We start from the raw sequence: 16,762 nt of genomic DNA on the forward strand, positions 1-16,762 counted from the left end.
ATAAAATAAAAAACCTAAACATAACTAAAAACCCTTATAATTATAAATCAATAAAGTCTAATAAATAAGAAAACCCTAAGCCGGCGAAGGAGCAGGAGCTGATGAAACAACTTTGTTAGAGCAATGTCGTTTAACAAGGCCATTGAAGAAACGGCTATGGAAAGATCCAAACACGGTCTTCTCGCAATCACCTTTCATCTTTACGATGGCGGCGCAGCAATCCGATCCAATAGCGGGTTTGTGGGTGACGAATGCTTTGGTGATATCTGCAAAACATGTTTTAACCTCTTTGCAGTCAGACAAGCATTTAGCAACTTCCGGTGGTGGGTGGAAGTGGCCGGCAGGGAGAGGAGGGAAGGCTCTTCCGAGAGCAGGGAACGGGAAACGTGGCTTGTGGTACCACCACTGGAGCTTTTCATCACGTAATGATGGAGTTGACTCCAAAACCCTTGCTGCAACTTGGGACGTGACACAGCATGTAAAGAGAATCATAGCAACAAGAATTGTTGAAGTCTTCATCTTCTTCTGAACTTGTGAGAGTTTTAGAGTTTCTGAAGAATGCGATTTTTTTTTTGTTTTCTCGTGATGATTTTACGATGGTAAAACGTTGGGGGCTTATATAGGGGTTTATTAAACAGATTTTTGATAATTTCGAATAATCTATGTATATATCATCAATGGAATATTCTTTAATGTAATGAAATATGATGTTATCGTATATATTATCAGACTACATTTTATATTTAGTTTCGTTCTAGATAATATATAATGTTAGACCTGTGTTGAAATGATCATTATCTTAACAAAAAATATTTTTATAATGGAGCCTAATTACTGATAAGTTTATATAACAACAACCAAAACGGAATCTAATATTCCCTCGGTTTCACTTATTCCAATTCCACGGTTTAATGTTTTCTAACCAGTCAAATTTGGGCTGACAATTCAGAAACTAGGCCATTAACATCTATTTATTCTTATTTAATTTATCAATAGTTAAGGATCTCATAACTAAATAACTTATTACGTTTAACAAAATGCTAACGTTAGCAATACATACAATCTCACGCGAATAAAATATATGCATTCTTACTCTGAAAAGGTAAATAATTAATGAAGTGAAAAAGTTTTGAGTAAGTTTCAATTGTATAGAAATTAATTTTCATTTTTTAATATTTTCTTCATTTCATTACTTATGTTTGTTAAAAGGATCCGTTTCTTATGTTGGCCAAGATGAATTATTCAAGGATTGCGTAAAAAAAAAAAAACACTGCTAAATGATAACTTTATTAATTAAGAAGAAAAGACTAATAAAAAGAGAGAAAAAACAAAGAACATAACTAAAAAAAGAAGTACTAAGAAAACAAAGAACGAATTCGAACGAGTAAATAACTAAAACAACTAAGCTGGGGAAGGAGCAGACGGAGTGGAGGCAGCCTTGGTGGAGCAATGAAGCTTAACCAAGCAGTCAAAGAAAGGGTTGTGGAACGCTCCAAAGACAGTCTTCTGGCAATCGTCATCCATCTTCTTGATGGAGGCACAACAATCCAATCCAATAGCCGGTTTGCGGGTAAAGAAAGCTTTAACAATATCCGCAAAACATGTCCTTACATCCTTGCAGTCGGACAAGCACTTGGTGACAACCGGTGGAGGATGGAACGGTATTGGGTGGAAACCGGCAGGGAGTGGTGGGAGTGCCTTTCCTCCGGTGGCCGGGAACGGCCAATGTGGCTTAGGGTGATAGTAAGGGTAGAAATGGTGGTAATGCCACCATTGGAGCTCTTCGGTTCCTAAGGATGGATTGGACTCAAAATCTTGTTGTCCTATGACTAGACATGTGACACAGCTTGATGAGAAGAGAATCATGGCAATAAGAATCGCGAGATTCTTCATTTTTTGGCGATCTTTGATTGGGAGACTTTTTTGAGGTTTGGCTATGTGAAATGAGAAGAAATGGGGGGTTTTGATGGTGTTTGAGATGGAAACGACGTAAGGGTTTATATAGAGAGGTTATAAATTTGGGTTTTAGATTAAACTTCTTTGGTTGTTGATAATTTCGAATTGTGTATATTATTGGAATATTCTCTAATATACTCAATGTTGTTGTTTTTTTCTTTTCTTTGTTTTTCTCACGGCGTGAATAGTTGATGCTCGTTATGATTTTTGTTATCTTTTTCCCCCTCAAATAATCGAATGTAGCATGAGATTTGAGTATATCGTTAAAGTTTAGATAATTAATTTTTTGGACTTGTTCATCGTGTAAATAAAAGGGTGAACAGCAACTGATCTCAATATGTTTAACATGTATGCTCTCTATTTTTCAGGTTATGGAGGAATATGCTGGAACTAAATTAAAGTGTTAAATTTTGGATATTCCAACCAGTAAATATCTAAAATTCGTACATTTATGATATTAATTTACTTGTAGGAATTTAATCAAAAACCATATAAAAATTAAATACTGCCCTACTGTACACATATGTCAAGTAAATTGTAATGAAGGAGGAGCTAAACGGGAACTTAAATACTTCCATACACGTACACATATGCATGAACTACAACAACGTCTCATGATCTAATTGTCACAACTCAAAAATTATATTTATAGTGTAAGCACAACTTTCCTAATTATATTTCTATTAAACTAAATAACTCCTCATTCTACTAGGATTAATCAATCAAATATCTCGCTGCATCACTACCAAACATGTTAGAAATATCTCAGGCTGCAAGTTATTGGAGCTTATCCAACAAATTCGAAGAACAAATAGAGCACTAAAAACAAACGCCCATAGTAAAAACAAACGCACTAAACAGTAATTCGTTTTGTACTTTTTTACAAGTTTAAACAAACGCCCATCTATTTCTCTATTTGTGACTTCACTAGTGAGATTTTTAAAAATCTAAACAATTTTCTAAGGTTATCAAAATATAGATATTTTAATTTGTAATCTGGCAGCGTATATTGAAATTTTGCGACTATCTCTCGTGGTATGCGTACGAAAGAAGAAACTCAGTGGAGAAAATCACGAGTGGCAACACAATATGACAGATTCAAGGGAAATGTTGGCAAGAGAGAATCATTTTAGTCGAGAGTGCATATATCTCTCTATCCCTTTATAGTTTATATATATATTCTTTTTGGTCCTAGCTTGTACAAATAATTTAAAACTAATCTCACTAAAACGTATGCACAATATATTTATGAATTGTTTCATAAGATCGTGACCTCCTTTCAAGAGATCCCCAGCAACTAAATCTATAAGAAAATTTTCATGTAGAAGTAATAAGAATATTGAAGTGGCTAACTAGAAGAATATATTACAAGTTAGTAGTTATAATATAATATCATCGTTCCTTAAGATTTATATTATTTTCACTCATCAATTATACTAACGTTCAATTAGTTTTACAAGTCATGGGTTTTACAAGGTTCAACTATATATATCATAATATTCACTCCATTGCAATGAAGTGATGGTGCATGCTGAACGTTCTCGTGACCACGAGATCCTGATGACGTTAGTACAAAAGAAGAGGTAGGTGTACGTGTTTGAGAGTTGAATAGTAGTAAAACAACAGGAATGAATCTTGCGGTCAGTAGGAGAATATATGAAACATTCAATTATATATATAAGCAGTTAATTAATGCTTAATTAGATCGCAAGTTAAACGTTAACCACACAAAAGTTGTTAATGTGAAAAATTCAAACCGAGCAAGGCTTAGCTAGTCAAATGAATTATAAATTCCATTTAATTCTACAATAATGATATCATCATATGATGTATAAACTTGTAAAATACTAGAAAATAAAAAGGGAGACAGACCCATGGATAAGGGAAACAGTCGGATAACAAAGTCAAAGGATCCTCCAAATCAGAGGAAAGGTTCCCACCTACGGCTACGGTTCCGTATACCAATCAACCAAATCGAAAGTGCCAAGGAAATGAGGGATGGGTCCTCAACACGCGACTTGTATAAGTGGCAAAACTTATTAATACTAATAATCAACTCATTAAGAATTCCTAATTATCATTATAAAAAGGATATCATTTTGAAACTTTTGTTGTGAGATAACAACTGGAACTATGGAGGAAGTTAGTAATAATAATAGTATAGATAGATGTTGCGTCCTTGATCCTTCCCTTGCTTTCAGCTTCCGTTTTTTATTTCACTCATACTACGTGGTACACTACATACATACATATATATGCTCTTGCTGTTAAATCTTGTTTAATTTGTTAATTTCATTTCAGTTCACACTTTTGATATTTTTATTTAATCCTACTTACAAACTATTGTAAAAAAACCGGAAAACCTTTTTGTTTTTCTTCCAATTTGGTTAAAGTTAAACCTTAGAAAATAAAATAAAAATAACATTTTATGAGTTATAACTAACTTTTATTGACAAAAACTATAGTTATTTTTTTTGGCCATTTACAACTGATAACTTCCATGTAGAGTAAAGTGATAATATATGATAAGTAGAGAAGAAGAAAAAAAGAAAAGATGGCTATATAGAGGAGAGGAGAGTCCATAGACCATAGACTAAAGAAAAACACGGCTATAATATTTGAATATATTTATATAGTAAAAATGCAAAATACGCGCATTCAACCATATAATGTCAACCTCTCTATATGCACAACTGTCTATCTCCACCTTATAATTATTATTATTATACTATTCTTTTTTTGTCTTCCAAAAACATTCATTCTCTTGTATATATATATATACTCTCTTCTTGGATCCTCTCTCCCAAAGTCCTTAACCAAACAAATAAAGAACATTCAATTTCCATAGCTTCTTCTATCCTTTCTTCACGTAATGGGAAACTATGTTTCATCCGCACTAAGCAAAACGTCTTCTTCTTCTTCTTCATCGGCGGCGAGAGTGATACTCCCGGACGGTGGAGTGCGTCATATCCACGCGCCGATGAAAGCTGCCGAGCTAATGATGGAGATCCCGAGTTTCTTCCTCGTCGACGCCAAGTCTTTAAAGATCGGTCGGAAACTTAGCCCTTTAGCCGCCGACGACGACCTTCAGATCAGAGGATGTCACGTGTACGTGGCTTTCCCCATGACGCGTTCCACGTCAGCTGCTAATGCTTCGGATTTGGCTCGGCTGTTCGTTGCTGCTAAGAAACAGCGTCGCCGCCTCGTGGGTAGTGGTTGTTCAGGCGCCGCCGTCAAATCACACTGCCACAACAACGGAAAGGTTTCGCCGGACGGGGAAGATAATGATGATGATGACGTAAGGGTGGTATCGAAGCTGAATTTAGAAGATATCGAAGAGTTTTCGGCGGCGGAGTTTATGCATAGGATCTCTGTTTCCAAATCTAAGAAACCAAAGTTAGAAACTATAGTTGAAGAATCTTTGTCTTAATACTCTCAAGACAAAAAATATGATCAATTTCATTCTTTTTGTCCCTCTCTGCGCAAGTGGTTTGGTTTCTCTCTTTTGTGGTTTATTAATGAACAGAAAGAGACATTTTAGTCGGAGATTATTATTATATGAAACATTTGATGATCTTTCCATTTTTTTTTTGGGGTCCGATTATATAAAACAACGCAATTTCTTTAATTACTTGAATTGTTTAAAAGATATGAAACACTCGTTAGCTAATTTTTTCTTCTTGGATTTTTAGTTTCAATCAAGACAAGAACATTATAAAATGATAAGAGTAACATTTATAAACTGACATATAATTATCAACCAAAAATATGACACAGAACCATTGATAAAATTTCAAATAAGAGTTTAAGATCAGCGTAACACAGAAGAAACACAATTTGTTGCCTTGTGGAGGAGAGAAAGATTTTGTATTCTTAAGAAAATTAATGTAATTATTAACTTAATTAACTCTCACTAATTGACAATTTAACACGATTTGATGCGTATACGAATCCGTGAGTTAAGATATCTAATTATAGTAGTCATTTTTCACGCAGAGATGTGTAGTCTCTCTAACGACTTGTATTTTTCGTGTTGGTCATGTCGGTTAATTATTTTTGCGAGTATATTAGTATTAATTAATTTAACTTAGCTAAATATAATATATTTAATTAAGTGCGTTATCAATTAATTTTTATGCTATTAATTCAATAATCACGTATTTATTTTTTCCTTAAACCCGAATAGTAACGTGCCCATTGGTCTCCTTGACACGACGCCGTCGCCGCTCGTCACCGTTCGTCTCTGATATCGAGACTCCTTCGATAATCGGAGGCTCGAAGCTTTAAATCTCCCGATTATCACCAAAAGCGAAGATTCTCGCCGGAGATTTCAACTTGACGTAGCAAGGCCAAAGGTTCGATTTTTAATCTTTGTGTAAGGGGACGGTGTATATCCGGAAGAACATCGGTGAAGCTTTATGGTATTAGGATGATCATGTTCAATCCTTGATGAATCAGTATACGTCAAAGGAGAAAGATGGGTCATTTCGTAATCTGATAGGAATCTGAACAAGATTTAGGATAGTTTTGATGACATCAGATCATTTTAGAGACTCATAAGCCTGTGGAGGAGGTTAAGGAGGTCAGATATTTAGGAAAAGTGAAGCCAAGTGAAACGTTTTGTGTAGTACTAATTTGTGAAGGTGATGGGTGATGAGAATCTTGCTCACAAGCCTCTGGATGAGAAGGTTTCGTTGGATGTGACTTGTGGTAAGGAGGAGGAGATTGTGGAAGAGCTAAGGAGGTGTTTGCCCAAATGGGTTACACAAGAACAAGTTACAGATATGATTAGAGGGACATGGAGGAACATTGTCGAAATCGTTGATAATTTTTATGAGCACGAGACTAAATTCTATGAGCAAGTCTCTGCTGTTATATCTTTCACTTCTGGAGATGGGGTCATCAGTTCGGGTAACCATGATGCATTTGTTTCGAAACTGGAGTTTATTCATTGTGATACCGAGCGAAATGAAAGTTGTCAGCCATCGCAGTTTCACAAGCTTAAGAGCATGAGTAGTTCTCAGAAGAGCTGCATTTCTCCTGTGAAAAGGAACAAGAAGATAAAAGGTAAACCCAAGAAGAAAGGAAAAGCTTCTTCTATGATAGAATCTGCAGGTCCAAAGCAAGCTTCAATAACTAAATTCTTCAACATAGTTCCTTCAGATGAAACCAAGGCTTAAGAGGCTCAAGAAGCAGTTTGTCTGGATATTTTGAAGTAATGTGGTTAGCTGTTTCTGCAAAATCTGGTTGAGGGATGAACTGTTGCTTGATGTCAACTGATAATGCATCATTGATGCGGCAGAGAAGCGAGAATGTTGGATGATTAGGATTTGCTTGTTCATTTTCAGCCAACTATGAATCTTGGAGTATTGTCCCATCTTCACAGCAACTATGACCTAAAGATCTTGCGCCAGCTTTTTTGCAATGTAAGAAGCTCAATGTTTTGTCTACATTGGCCTCGTTTAGAAAGCTTAATTATAGAAGCATACATTGTCCTTGATCATTTTTTTTAGTCGGTGTTGTTGATTCTGAAGAGAAATCCCTTTTTGTTTGAACGTTATCTAGTTCCAGACCTTATTCTGGCAACGAACGTATGTAGCTTAACAAAATTCAGTGTTTGATTGAACAGCTTTTCCCAAAACTCTTTAGCATTGAGGATGGAAGAGAGCACTAAAAAGAACAGAAGAATTTTGTCTCTTTACAATTTTAAAAGAACTGATTCTATGATTACTGTTACAAAGCTAAAAAAAATTAACTTTCTATCCTCAAGATCATGGTTCTGCTGCCTTCTGTTGAATACGAATAGCAACCAACAGCTTTCATTGTCTTAGAACCTTCTTGCTAAATAGTGGTCATCTTACAAGACATTAAATATTGCTTCGTGCGATCCAAGCCATGCCCCGTGATTAATGCTATCTTTCCGGTCTCTTTGCCCTGAAAATCCAGCATTACAAGTTTCAGTTTACGCTAAGATAAGAAAAAAGAAAACTAGAAGTCTAGAAGCAGGAGAAAGATCAGTGTGTAAGTACTTTCATCAGTAGACCAACACACAACTGATGAGACAGAGTCAGAGAATTTGTTTTCAGACAGCAGTTGGCCAGATTTGATACTCCAAATGCGAGTATAACAGTCTTCTCCTCCTGAATCACACACCCAAAGACAAGTAAACTTGAATCATCTCACTATAATCAAACTCCTACGCTTTTCAAAGATCCAACACAGTGGTTACAAGGTGTTCTTCTTTATTACCTGATAAAAGAAATTTTTCTGACGGGTCAATGCCAAATTCGATGCGAGTATGAGAATTTACATGCCCTTCATATGTCTGTACAGCGACCCCTCTCTTAACCAAGCGTTGGTCGTATAACCTGATCTAAGAAAAGAGAAAAGTTTGCCTCATTAGATAAGGATTGAAATGCTCTTGACAATCTCTTAGTAAGTATAAGAGTAAGCTATAGCTAGTAGTGGTACTCACTGTTCCATCCATGGAGCTTGCCATTAAGTACTGATCAGAAATTTTAAGTGTCTTCAGGCTGGAGAAGGAATGAGATAATTATAGAGTCATAAAAACAAAGAAGTAAAGAGGACTTTCATATATGGTTTCAGTAGTTTACCAACCACGTAAGAGATGACGGCATATAGATAACATGAGATGGATTTATGTTTCCTTGGAGCTGCAAATATAATAAATATAGTATTGTATCACCAGATTGTTGCGAGGAAAGCTCAAGAGAACAAGAAGAAAATTTGGGACCACGACAAAGTTGTTATATAATCTTTAGCCGTACCTCAAACCATTGTTTATTTTTAGTAGTTTGACCAGTTTTACTTGATGACTGATATCGTATCTGGTGTCTAGTGAGCCTTGGAAAAGGTCTTCCTGGTCTCTCACGTAGATCAACTGTCACAATGGCTCCATTTCTGAGCCCGCACTGAACAATGTTTCCCTGGGAAATAGAAGTAGAAACAACATAAAACACATGTGTCCATGAGTAATGAAGACATAATGACTTTAACTTTTCAAAAAGGAGGGTCAGACAGTAACTTGACTTCAGAGAGACCACTGAATGAACAGATACCAACTAAGAGTTGGAAACAATATTGAGCCGCTAGAAATTGATGCATCTTAGAGCTTGGAGTTAAGAAAACTTTACCGCTTGATGAAATTGTAGGGCAAGAACATCGCTTTTGCTTCGGAGAAAGTATGAACCTGCTCCTGTTTCCAAATCAACCGAAGCGGCTCCTAAGTCGGTACCTGTCATATATCAAAATCATTTAATAATTTCTATATGGTTCCTAAAATTACTGAACCAAGTCCATTTACAGAGAATGCATTGGTAATCTCTGCCTTTTCTTCTACCCTCAGTTTTCTCTCTAGGTATAACTGTAACTGTAATAAAACAAAAATCCTGGGTGACAACAATATAACACCATAAGAAAGAGATGGTACCAATAGCAGCATGACTCCCACTTATATTGCAATCAGCTGTCCAAATGGTACACTCAGAGGAAACATTCCCTTGGAGGCTTCGTGGAGTAAGTATGTTCATCTCCTCAGCAACATTTAATATAAAAATTGACCCACGACCAGTTGATCCTAGTGTAGTTATCCTGTTTTCTTGTGTCAAGATTTTACAAATGGGAGATCAAGACTGAAACTAAAAGATAACAAACATTTTAAGGATACAATGCCCGGTTTACAGGGTTGGAGTTTTCAGATGCATCATATCTTCCAATCAACTGAATAGAAGATATAGTAGATAAGGCCAGATAAGGTAGTGCAGGTCTCCATATAAACCAAGGTGCTTCCCTTTCTTCAGGATTGTTTTCTTTGCGGGGAAGAACAGAAACTGGATCACACTCGATTCCACCATCGAATACTTGTCTAGCTTTGGAAACTCTCAGTATGCTGCAAGAAAAAACTTCCAAAGCATATAGGTTGGCATGAAAAATGATTTAAACAGCTCCACTATTTCTTCAATAAGTCGAAATACATAACGTTCCATCATGAAAAAGATAAATAACCATGGCACAGTCTTGAACATTGATAAAACCGATAATTATAAGAAACTGAGTAAGACATACCTCAAGCAACCACTAGAACTGCCTGCAACTAGGATGTTCTTTCTGGTCAAGCCCACAGATGTTTGTACATCAACCTGCAACTGTTTCAGAGCAGCATCGCCTGTGTGTTTTGTGGATTCGTATCTCCATACCTAAAACATAATAAAAGTTTCACATCTCTGTCTTCTGTAACCTTAATAAGAAACAGTAGTGTTAATTTAAAGATGGTAATACCAAAGGATAAGAGGCTTGTGTCTTTTGAATCTCCTCCTTGAAGTTAGACATCTTCTTATTGACAGGAATAATATTGCCATTTAACTCTCGGGAATAAACTAGCTTCAATGCCTTTACTTTGGTTCTCTTCTGATAATTAGTTTCCTGATGGAAAATTCCCACATAAAGTTACAAAAACAGAGCATACAAGCTAACGAAGCTGGAGAACTCTCATTGATGCTACAGGATTTGACCTTTACACAAAATTCGAAAGAAGTTAAAGAGTTTTTTAAGTAACTGACCTGTTCAGGCTTTGGTTCGGGTTTTTGTTTCTTTCTTGAAGAAGAAGAAGCTTCTGCTCCAGGGATAGGGCCTTTAATGGGGAAATATCTGTTCTTCTCTTCGTCGTAATAAAACCCAGGAAGTTCTGAAAATCAAATTTATACAAAAAGAACTAAAATTAACCCAAATCAATTTCAGGTACGTAATCCAAAATAGAAGAATTGTTGAGGAAGACGACTCAAGACCTGGCTTCATATTGTCTCGGAGGCAACTCTGTTCTCTGAGTTCTTCTCAGACTCCATTAAAGGCTAACATATGCAATTTAAATATAGCTTTAGGTTTTTGTTCAAGGAAAGAAGCTTAAGAGAATTGAACCGGAAACGTGTTTTTTATTCAATTATGATTTAAAAATCGAACCGAACAAGTTATGATCCGGTTTACAATAGTTGAAACTTGAAAACAAAAAACGCTTGTTTACAAACAACTTCACATTATGTATTATGCTTTTAGTTCTTGTGCTGTAATCTCCCACTTTCAGCACCAGCAAAAGGATCGATGATAACGTTAACCACTGCGGGTTTTCTTCCGGCGAATGACTCAGCGAGAGCGGATTTAAGCTCATCGGGTGTTTCTACAATGTAACCTTTGCCTCCAAAGGCTTCAATAAGCTTGTGATAGCCTGCATTAGGAACGAACGATGTAGGTGCTGGATCTTCTTTATGAGGACCAGAGATTTCTTCAGGACTCCTTCGGTCACCACCATAGACACCACCGTTGTTGAACACTATAATCACCACAGGAAGATTGTATCTAACCAATGTCTGCAATCATCACCAAAGACAAAAGCTTATTAGTGAAAAGATTCAGACCAAAACAATATCCACATTATGCTATGTTATGTAATGTTTTACTACCTCAACTTCCATGGCGCTGAATCCAAAACCAGAGTCTCCTTCAACGGCCACGACAAGGCGATCAGGAGAAGCAACAGCAGCAGCAATACAGTAACCTAAACCAACACCCATTGTTCCCCACGTTCCTGCATCAAGCCTTGTCCTTGGTTCTTTCTGAACCAAAACCGATCTTCCTACGTCCATGGTATTAGCTCCTTCAGATACCACAACAGGACTTGGTCCTTCCACCGCCAAAATGGCGTCTCTGATTATCCTCATAGGTGTCAAGAAATTGAAAGGGACGACATCTTTAGCAAGCTGTATCTCCATTTTCTCACTGTTCTCTTTCGCCTTCTTCCAAATCGATTCCACCCATGGATTCGACTTACCGATACAAAAAGGATCGTCTTTTATCTCTCTGTTCAACAATCCAACCACAGTTTTGGCATCTCCAATAATTCCCAAGTGCGGTTTCCTAAGCTCAATCTCTTCCTCAGAGACATCCACCAATATAAATTTCACATCTTTATCCCATTTTGGCGACTCTCCGAAATGAAGAAGCCAGTTAAGCCTAGCTCCAACCACCAAAGCGACGTCGCATTTCCCAATAGCAAGCGACCTCGCCGCCGTAGCCGAGAGCTCGTGTGTGTCCGGTAACAAACCTTTACCCATCGGAGTCGGTAAAAAGGGTATTCCAGTAACTTCAACGAGCTTCTTCAGCTCATCCTCTGCTTTCGAATACGCAGCTCCTTTCCCAAACACGATCAATGGCCTCTCAGCTTTCCTCAGCAACGAAACCACCAATTCAATCTCTGATCTCCAAGTTCCCCGAATTGGTTCTTGCTTCATAGATTTCTCAATCTCAGCCACCAATTTATCAGCTTCCGATTCCGAAATCTTCTGACGCAACACATCAGACGGAAGATCCAAATAACACCCACCGGGTCGATCCGAAACAGCTCGATCCAAAACCCTAGAAACACAATTGGGGATTTCACGAACATCCTTGGCTTTCTCAGATAATTTCGAGAAAGCTTTCACAGCTTCGATCTGATCAAGCTCCTGGAAATCTCCACGACCAACATCTCTCTGATCACAAGAGCCAGAGATCATCACCATCGGCCACGTGTTCGCCCAAGCGTTGGAAAGACCCGCGAGCCCGTGAACACAACCCGGACCCGAAACCGTGAGAAGTATCCCGGGTTTGCCCGTGAGGTAACCGTAAGCGGATGCTGCGTACCCGGCGGACTGTTCGTTGTGGAAGGCGATGAAACGTATCCCGAGAGCCATGGCTCGGCTAGCTAGAGACGTGACGGGGATCCCAACGACGCCGAACATGTGGGTTACGCCGAGATGAGACAGTGACTTCGCCACGAGGACGTTGCCATCAATCGAAGGTGCTGCTGAATCATCCGCCATTCTTTTACAGATGTTGCTCAATTTTGAGTTTCTACTTTACTTTGCAGCAGTTCCGTTATATAGGCATTTGAGTTGTGTTTTACTCTCACTTGTACATGTCTAATTATGTAACAACTAATCTTGTGTTTTGCATAAATGACTTTGTATTAGCCTATTATTGACTGTGTAAGTAAGTATGAATAAATGGCATTGGATGGGATCCGATAAATGTATATTTTTGGTCATTAGCGAGTCCTCCTTACCTAATCTTCTCACTAATTTGGATTTGAATCCGAGAACTATAAAAATCTCTAAAAATTATGAGTTCAGTTTGGTTAGGTACAACTATACAAGTGATCTTGTCTAGCACTGTTTGGCTCGGTTCATATTTAAATTTAAACAGTGTTTTAGTGACATTTTTTGTCCTTTCCGAGTTGGACTAATTCTTTTTTGAGGTTTGCCACCAAAATTGTATATAGCAAAGAAAAACAAATCAAAATTGGATTTTTGCTTGGACACAGTGTGGTGGAGGGCAGGGAGGCTTCTGACCACGACAAAACTAGAGAGCCACCTCAAGATTTCTTCTTAATATCTTATGATGGCAAATTTTTTTTTTTTATAAAGCAATGTTTAAAACGTTAGTGGCCTAATCCCTCAACCGATTGAGAGCTAACAAATTATCTCTAATCTAAATGGCTCAATTATTGGATAATCTTAGAGATTATTGTAATTTTTTTTTTTGTGTACGCCTAAGTTCATATTATCATATACAGTTAATATCAAATAGAACTGGACTGAATAATATAATGAAGAAAACATAAGAGCTTTGACATAAAGAAAGAAAAAAAAAACAGCAACGTGAGGAACCATTAACAATCAAACATCTTTAATGGCACGCACGTCCTCTTTCTCAAATTTGTCCTCACGTATACATACGCTAGCTCCAGATATTCAATACCAATATCATCCGATTTGTGTTTGTTTTCTTTTGTAACAAAACATGGCGAGATCGCTCAAGAAATCAGCCAAGTTGAGTCTAAGAAGAGTGCGGATCAACTCACCTTCCATTAGGTTCAAACCGGACTCGAGTTCCATAGAGAGAGACCAAAGAATCGAGTTTCTTCCCGAAAATGTTGATGACGCCGGGTCAGGGGGAGAAGAAACCATAGAAGAGAACAATGAAAATGAAGAGGCTGAAGAGAAACAAGAAGAAGAAAAAGTCAAAGTTATAGTAGAAGACAAAGAAGCAGAAGAAAAAGAACAAGATGATGCCAAGAGCTTTAACAATGGAGGTGTAGAAGGAAAAAATGAGGCAGTGGCAGCGGTTGAAGCTGTTGAGGGGGAGGCGGAAGGCGGGAACAGAGTAATGGTGGTGGTTGATAAAGCCCTAGCTTCCACCGGAGCTTTAGAATGGGCTATTACGCATACGTTACAACCACAAGACACTCTTTTTCTGCTATACTTTGCAAAACCGTTTAGAAAAAGTTATTCTCTTTCCCTCCTCTTTTTCATTTCCTTGTTTAAGGTTTGTTTGGTTTTGGCTAATAACGTTTTTCAATCGGATTGGCTTTTAGGCAAAAGAAAAAACCGAAAACGCGAGGTCAAAACCGATGAATTGGTCCATACTTTGAAGAAACTGTGCCAAACAAAACGACCGGGGGTGAGTCACTCTTGGTATTCGATTGTTTGTTTACGTTTGTGTGTATACTTATCATAGCCACACTATATACTGTTTTGATCAGATTCTTTTTTCTAACTGCTTACGCGTATTTTTCGTCTATATGTCAGATAGAAGTGGAGATAAGGAGGTTAGAGGGTAAAGACAAAGACAAAGGACAGAAGATAGTTGAAGAAGCAAAGAAGCAACAAGTGAGCCTTTTAGTAGTTGGACAAGAGAAGAAACCACCAGTGTGGAGGCTACTGAAGAGATGGGCATGGAAGAGACGCCGTGGACATGGCGGTGTTCTCAAATACTGTCTCGAAAACGCCTCTTGCATGACAATAGCCGTTAAACCCAAGAACCGCAAGCTCGGCGGTTACTTAATCACCACCAAACGCCACAAAAACTTCTGGCTTCTGGCTTAAAATCATTGCAAGTCTTCCTTTAATTTCGTGTTTGTATCATCATAAAGCTTTTTTGAGTTTTCACCTATTTCATCTATCATAAATGAAACAAACTTGCTCCAATACACAAATAGCAAAAAGACCCTTTTTTTTAATATTGATATAACAATGTAACTGCACAAAAATTATGAACACTTTCTTCCCTATATTCAATCGGTTAATGATTCCGAGATTCTGTTAATTAACACAACACATTGGAATGTAAGTGAGACTTCTTGGTGTTTACTAACCTTTTCTTCTTTGAGCTGAGTTTTCATTGTAATAATTTCGGGTTTGGTTCAAAACTACTGAACCCAATGCTTATAAGCAATCCGTTGAAGCTGATCATATCCTGCAAGCACTCCTGCTCCTGCTACTCCAAGAAGCATGTTCGCAGTAACTCCTCTATATAGCGCGTGGAACCCTTCAGATTTCACTATCTCTCTTAAGGCATGAATGGTGTTCCGGTATTTTACAGGTTGTCCTGATGTAAGCATCATTCTCCTCCTAAGTGTGTCAAAAGGGTAAGCAATGACGCCTGCAGAGGTAGTAATGCTCCAACCCAGTAGAAAGCTAGCTAAGAAGTTTCCCTGTCACAGAATCAAAGAACCATCTTTAGCTATTTTCTGTTCCTAGTTTAAGCTCTTATAACGTCATAGATAGATGAAATTACCTCTAAGGAACCAACTAAAACAATGGGTTTGATGGTGTCATACATCCCAAAATACATTCCTCGGTAAAGAGTGATTCCCACTATTGACACGCCAAATCCACGGTAAAGGCCTTTAATGCCATCGCTTGACAAAGTTTTCTGATACACATCGATCATCCCTTTAAACTGTCTCTTGCCATTAGCTGAACATTCCTTTGCATCAGTACCTAACCGGGTCCTCGCGTAATCAAGATGGTACAAAAACAAGGAAGTTGTTGCTCCAGCAGCGCTTCCGGAGGCTACATTTCCAGCAAACCACTTCAAGTAACCATCTTTCTCTTTAGAACAACCGAGAACGCTCTTGAAGTAACCTTTAAATGCAAAGTTGGAAGCCTAAGAGCAATTAAATTAAGTGACAATAAGAATCTAACACAAACGCCACTCAGTATAATGATGAGCACTCTGATCGAGTTAGTGTTCTTGGAAAGTACCTGTGTAGGGAAATATCGAATGACATTGGCTTGATTACCTCTCCAAAAGGATAAAACACCTTCTTCTCTGAAGATTCTGCCAAAGCAATTACCCAAACCAGTATAAGGTCTTATGAGATGTCCTGTCTTAATCATCTCCCCTTGATTCTGCAGTAAAAGCTTGACCCTTTCGATTGGAGCAGCTGCGGATTTAGCAACAATGGCTGCAGCACCTCCCATCACGAAGTCAGCAGAGAATCTCTCGGATTTTCCGACCAAAGCCATCCCTCTTTTCCCTACCTAATTCAATACCAAACGCATCAGAAAATGTACTTTACCTATAAATTGGCTGTCACAGCCAACAGTTTCTTCGGGGTTCATATCCAAAAACTAAAAACCCCCAAAAAGGGTCAAAATTTTCAAATTTTACAATACAAGGTGTTCAGGAATCAAACAACGAATCAAAAAGAACAAGAACTGATAAATATTGAAGTGAAAAACCTGGAGATTGTTGTTATATGGTTTCGCCGCAGAGAGATGAACTCGGCGGCGAAAGATTGATTTCCAGGTCCAGGAGGGAGAAGAGAGAAGCAAACGATTTCCTTTTTTTCTTCTTTGTTATTCGCTTTGACAACCCAATAAAATAGAAAAAGAGAAAGATAATCATTTTCTGTGAAATTGGGAAGCTGGAGGTGGAGAACAGAGCAGGAGGGAAAAAAAAGATGGATTTT

At 37.7% G+C, this 16,762-nt stretch overlaps 8 protein-coding genes across 8 annotated transcripts; 3 read left to right on the plus strand and 5 right to left on the minus strand.

Annotated features, from left to right (window-relative positions):
- Positions 1 to 75: 75 nt before the first annotated feature.
- On the minus strand, positions 76 to 519 carry LOC17881889. Its single transcript, XM_006286689.1, has one exon. The coding sequence runs from the start codon at positions 517 to 519 to the stop codon at positions 76 to 78; it is 444 nt and encodes a 147-aa protein (XP_006286751.1).
- Positions 520 to 1,401: 882 nt separating this feature from the next.
- Positions 1,402 to 1,893, minus strand: LOC17884076. Its single transcript, XM_006289875.1, has one exon. The coding sequence runs from the start codon at positions 1,891 to 1,893 to the stop codon at positions 1,402 to 1,404; it is 492 nt and encodes a 163-aa protein (XP_006289937.1).
- A 2,807-nt stretch (positions 1,894 to 4,700) lies between these two features.
- LOC17882049 lies at positions 4,701 to 5,538 on the plus strand. The gene has a single exon (XM_006286514.2). The coding sequence runs from the start codon at positions 4,829 to 4,831 to the stop codon at positions 5,384 to 5,386; it is 558 nt and encodes a 185-aa protein (XP_006286576.1). The 5' UTR covers positions 4,701 to 4,828; the 3' UTR covers positions 5,387 to 5,538.
- A 619-nt stretch (positions 5,539 to 6,157) lies between these two features.
- Positions 6,158 to 7,582, plus strand: LOC17883957 (DNA ligase 6). Its single transcript, XM_006289220.2, has one exon. It carries the CDS (start codon positions 6,603 to 6,605, stop codon positions 7,134 to 7,136), a length of 534 nt encoding a protein of 177 aa, XP_006289282.1. The 5' UTR covers positions 6,158 to 6,602; the 3' UTR covers positions 7,137 to 7,582.
- Positions 7,583 to 7,631: 49 nt separating this feature from the next.
- On the minus strand, positions 7,632 to 10,832 carry LOC17883025 (DDB1- and CUL4-associated factor 4). Its single transcript, XM_006287538.2, has 13 exons — positions 10,761 to 10,832; positions 10,536 to 10,660; positions 10,255 to 10,398; positions 10,042 to 10,172; positions 9,644 to 9,865; positions 9,407 to 9,567; positions 9,111 to 9,211; positions 8,745 to 8,903; positions 8,575 to 8,630; positions 8,432 to 8,489; positions 8,206 to 8,329; positions 7,986 to 8,096; positions 7,632 to 7,890 (listed from the first exon to the last, which is right to left on the minus strand). Exons 1-13 carry the CDS (start codon positions 10,768 to 10,770, stop codon positions 7,814 to 7,816), a joined length of 1,479 nt encoding a protein of 492 aa, XP_006287600.1. The 5' UTR covers positions 10,771 to 10,832; the 3' UTR covers positions 7,632 to 7,813.
- A 50-nt stretch (positions 10,833 to 10,882) lies between these two features.
- LOC17882398 (2-hydroxyacyl-CoA lyase) lies at positions 10,883 to 12,919 on the minus strand. Its single transcript, XM_006286426.2, has 2 exons — positions 11,430 to 12,919; positions 10,883 to 11,336 (listed from the first exon to the last, which is right to left on the minus strand). Exons 1-2 carry the CDS (start codon positions 12,825 to 12,827, stop codon positions 11,022 to 11,024), a joined length of 1,713 nt encoding a protein of 570 aa, XP_006286488.1. The 5' UTR covers positions 12,828 to 12,919; the 3' UTR covers positions 10,883 to 11,021.
- An 875-nt stretch (positions 12,920 to 13,794) lies between these two features.
- LOC17883928 lies at positions 13,795 to 14,993 on the plus strand. The gene is made up of 3 exons (XM_006289714.2): positions 13,795 to 14,290; positions 14,381 to 14,466; positions 14,595 to 14,993. The coding sequence occupies exons 1-3, from the start codon at positions 13,807 to 13,809 to the stop codon at positions 14,889 to 14,891; spliced, it is 867 nt and encodes a 288-aa protein (XP_006289776.1). The 5' UTR covers positions 13,795 to 13,806; the 3' UTR covers positions 14,892 to 14,993.
- An 8-nt stretch (positions 14,994 to 15,001) lies between these two features.
- On the minus strand, positions 15,002 to 16,729 carry LOC17883125 (ADP,ATP carrier protein ER-ANT1). The gene is made up of 4 exons (XM_006288236.2): positions 16,533 to 16,729; positions 16,053 to 16,331; positions 15,583 to 15,954; positions 15,002 to 15,499 (listed from the first exon to the last, which is right to left on the minus strand). Exons 2-4 carry the CDS (start codon positions 16,314 to 16,316, stop codon positions 15,215 to 15,217), a joined length of 921 nt encoding a protein of 306 aa, XP_006288298.1. The 5' UTR covers positions 16,317 to 16,331; positions 16,533 to 16,729; the 3' UTR covers positions 15,002 to 15,214.
- Between the last annotated feature and the right edge of the window lie 33 nt (positions 16,730 to 16,762).

This window comes from Capsella rubella, unplaced genomic scaffold (assembly GCF_000375325.1).
Source record: "Capsella rubella cultivar Monte Gargano unplaced genomic scaffold, Caprub1_0 scaffold_6, whole genome shotgun sequence".
Lineage (NCBI taxonomy): Eukaryota > Viridiplantae > Streptophyta > Magnoliopsida > Brassicales > Brassicaceae > Capsella > Capsella rubella.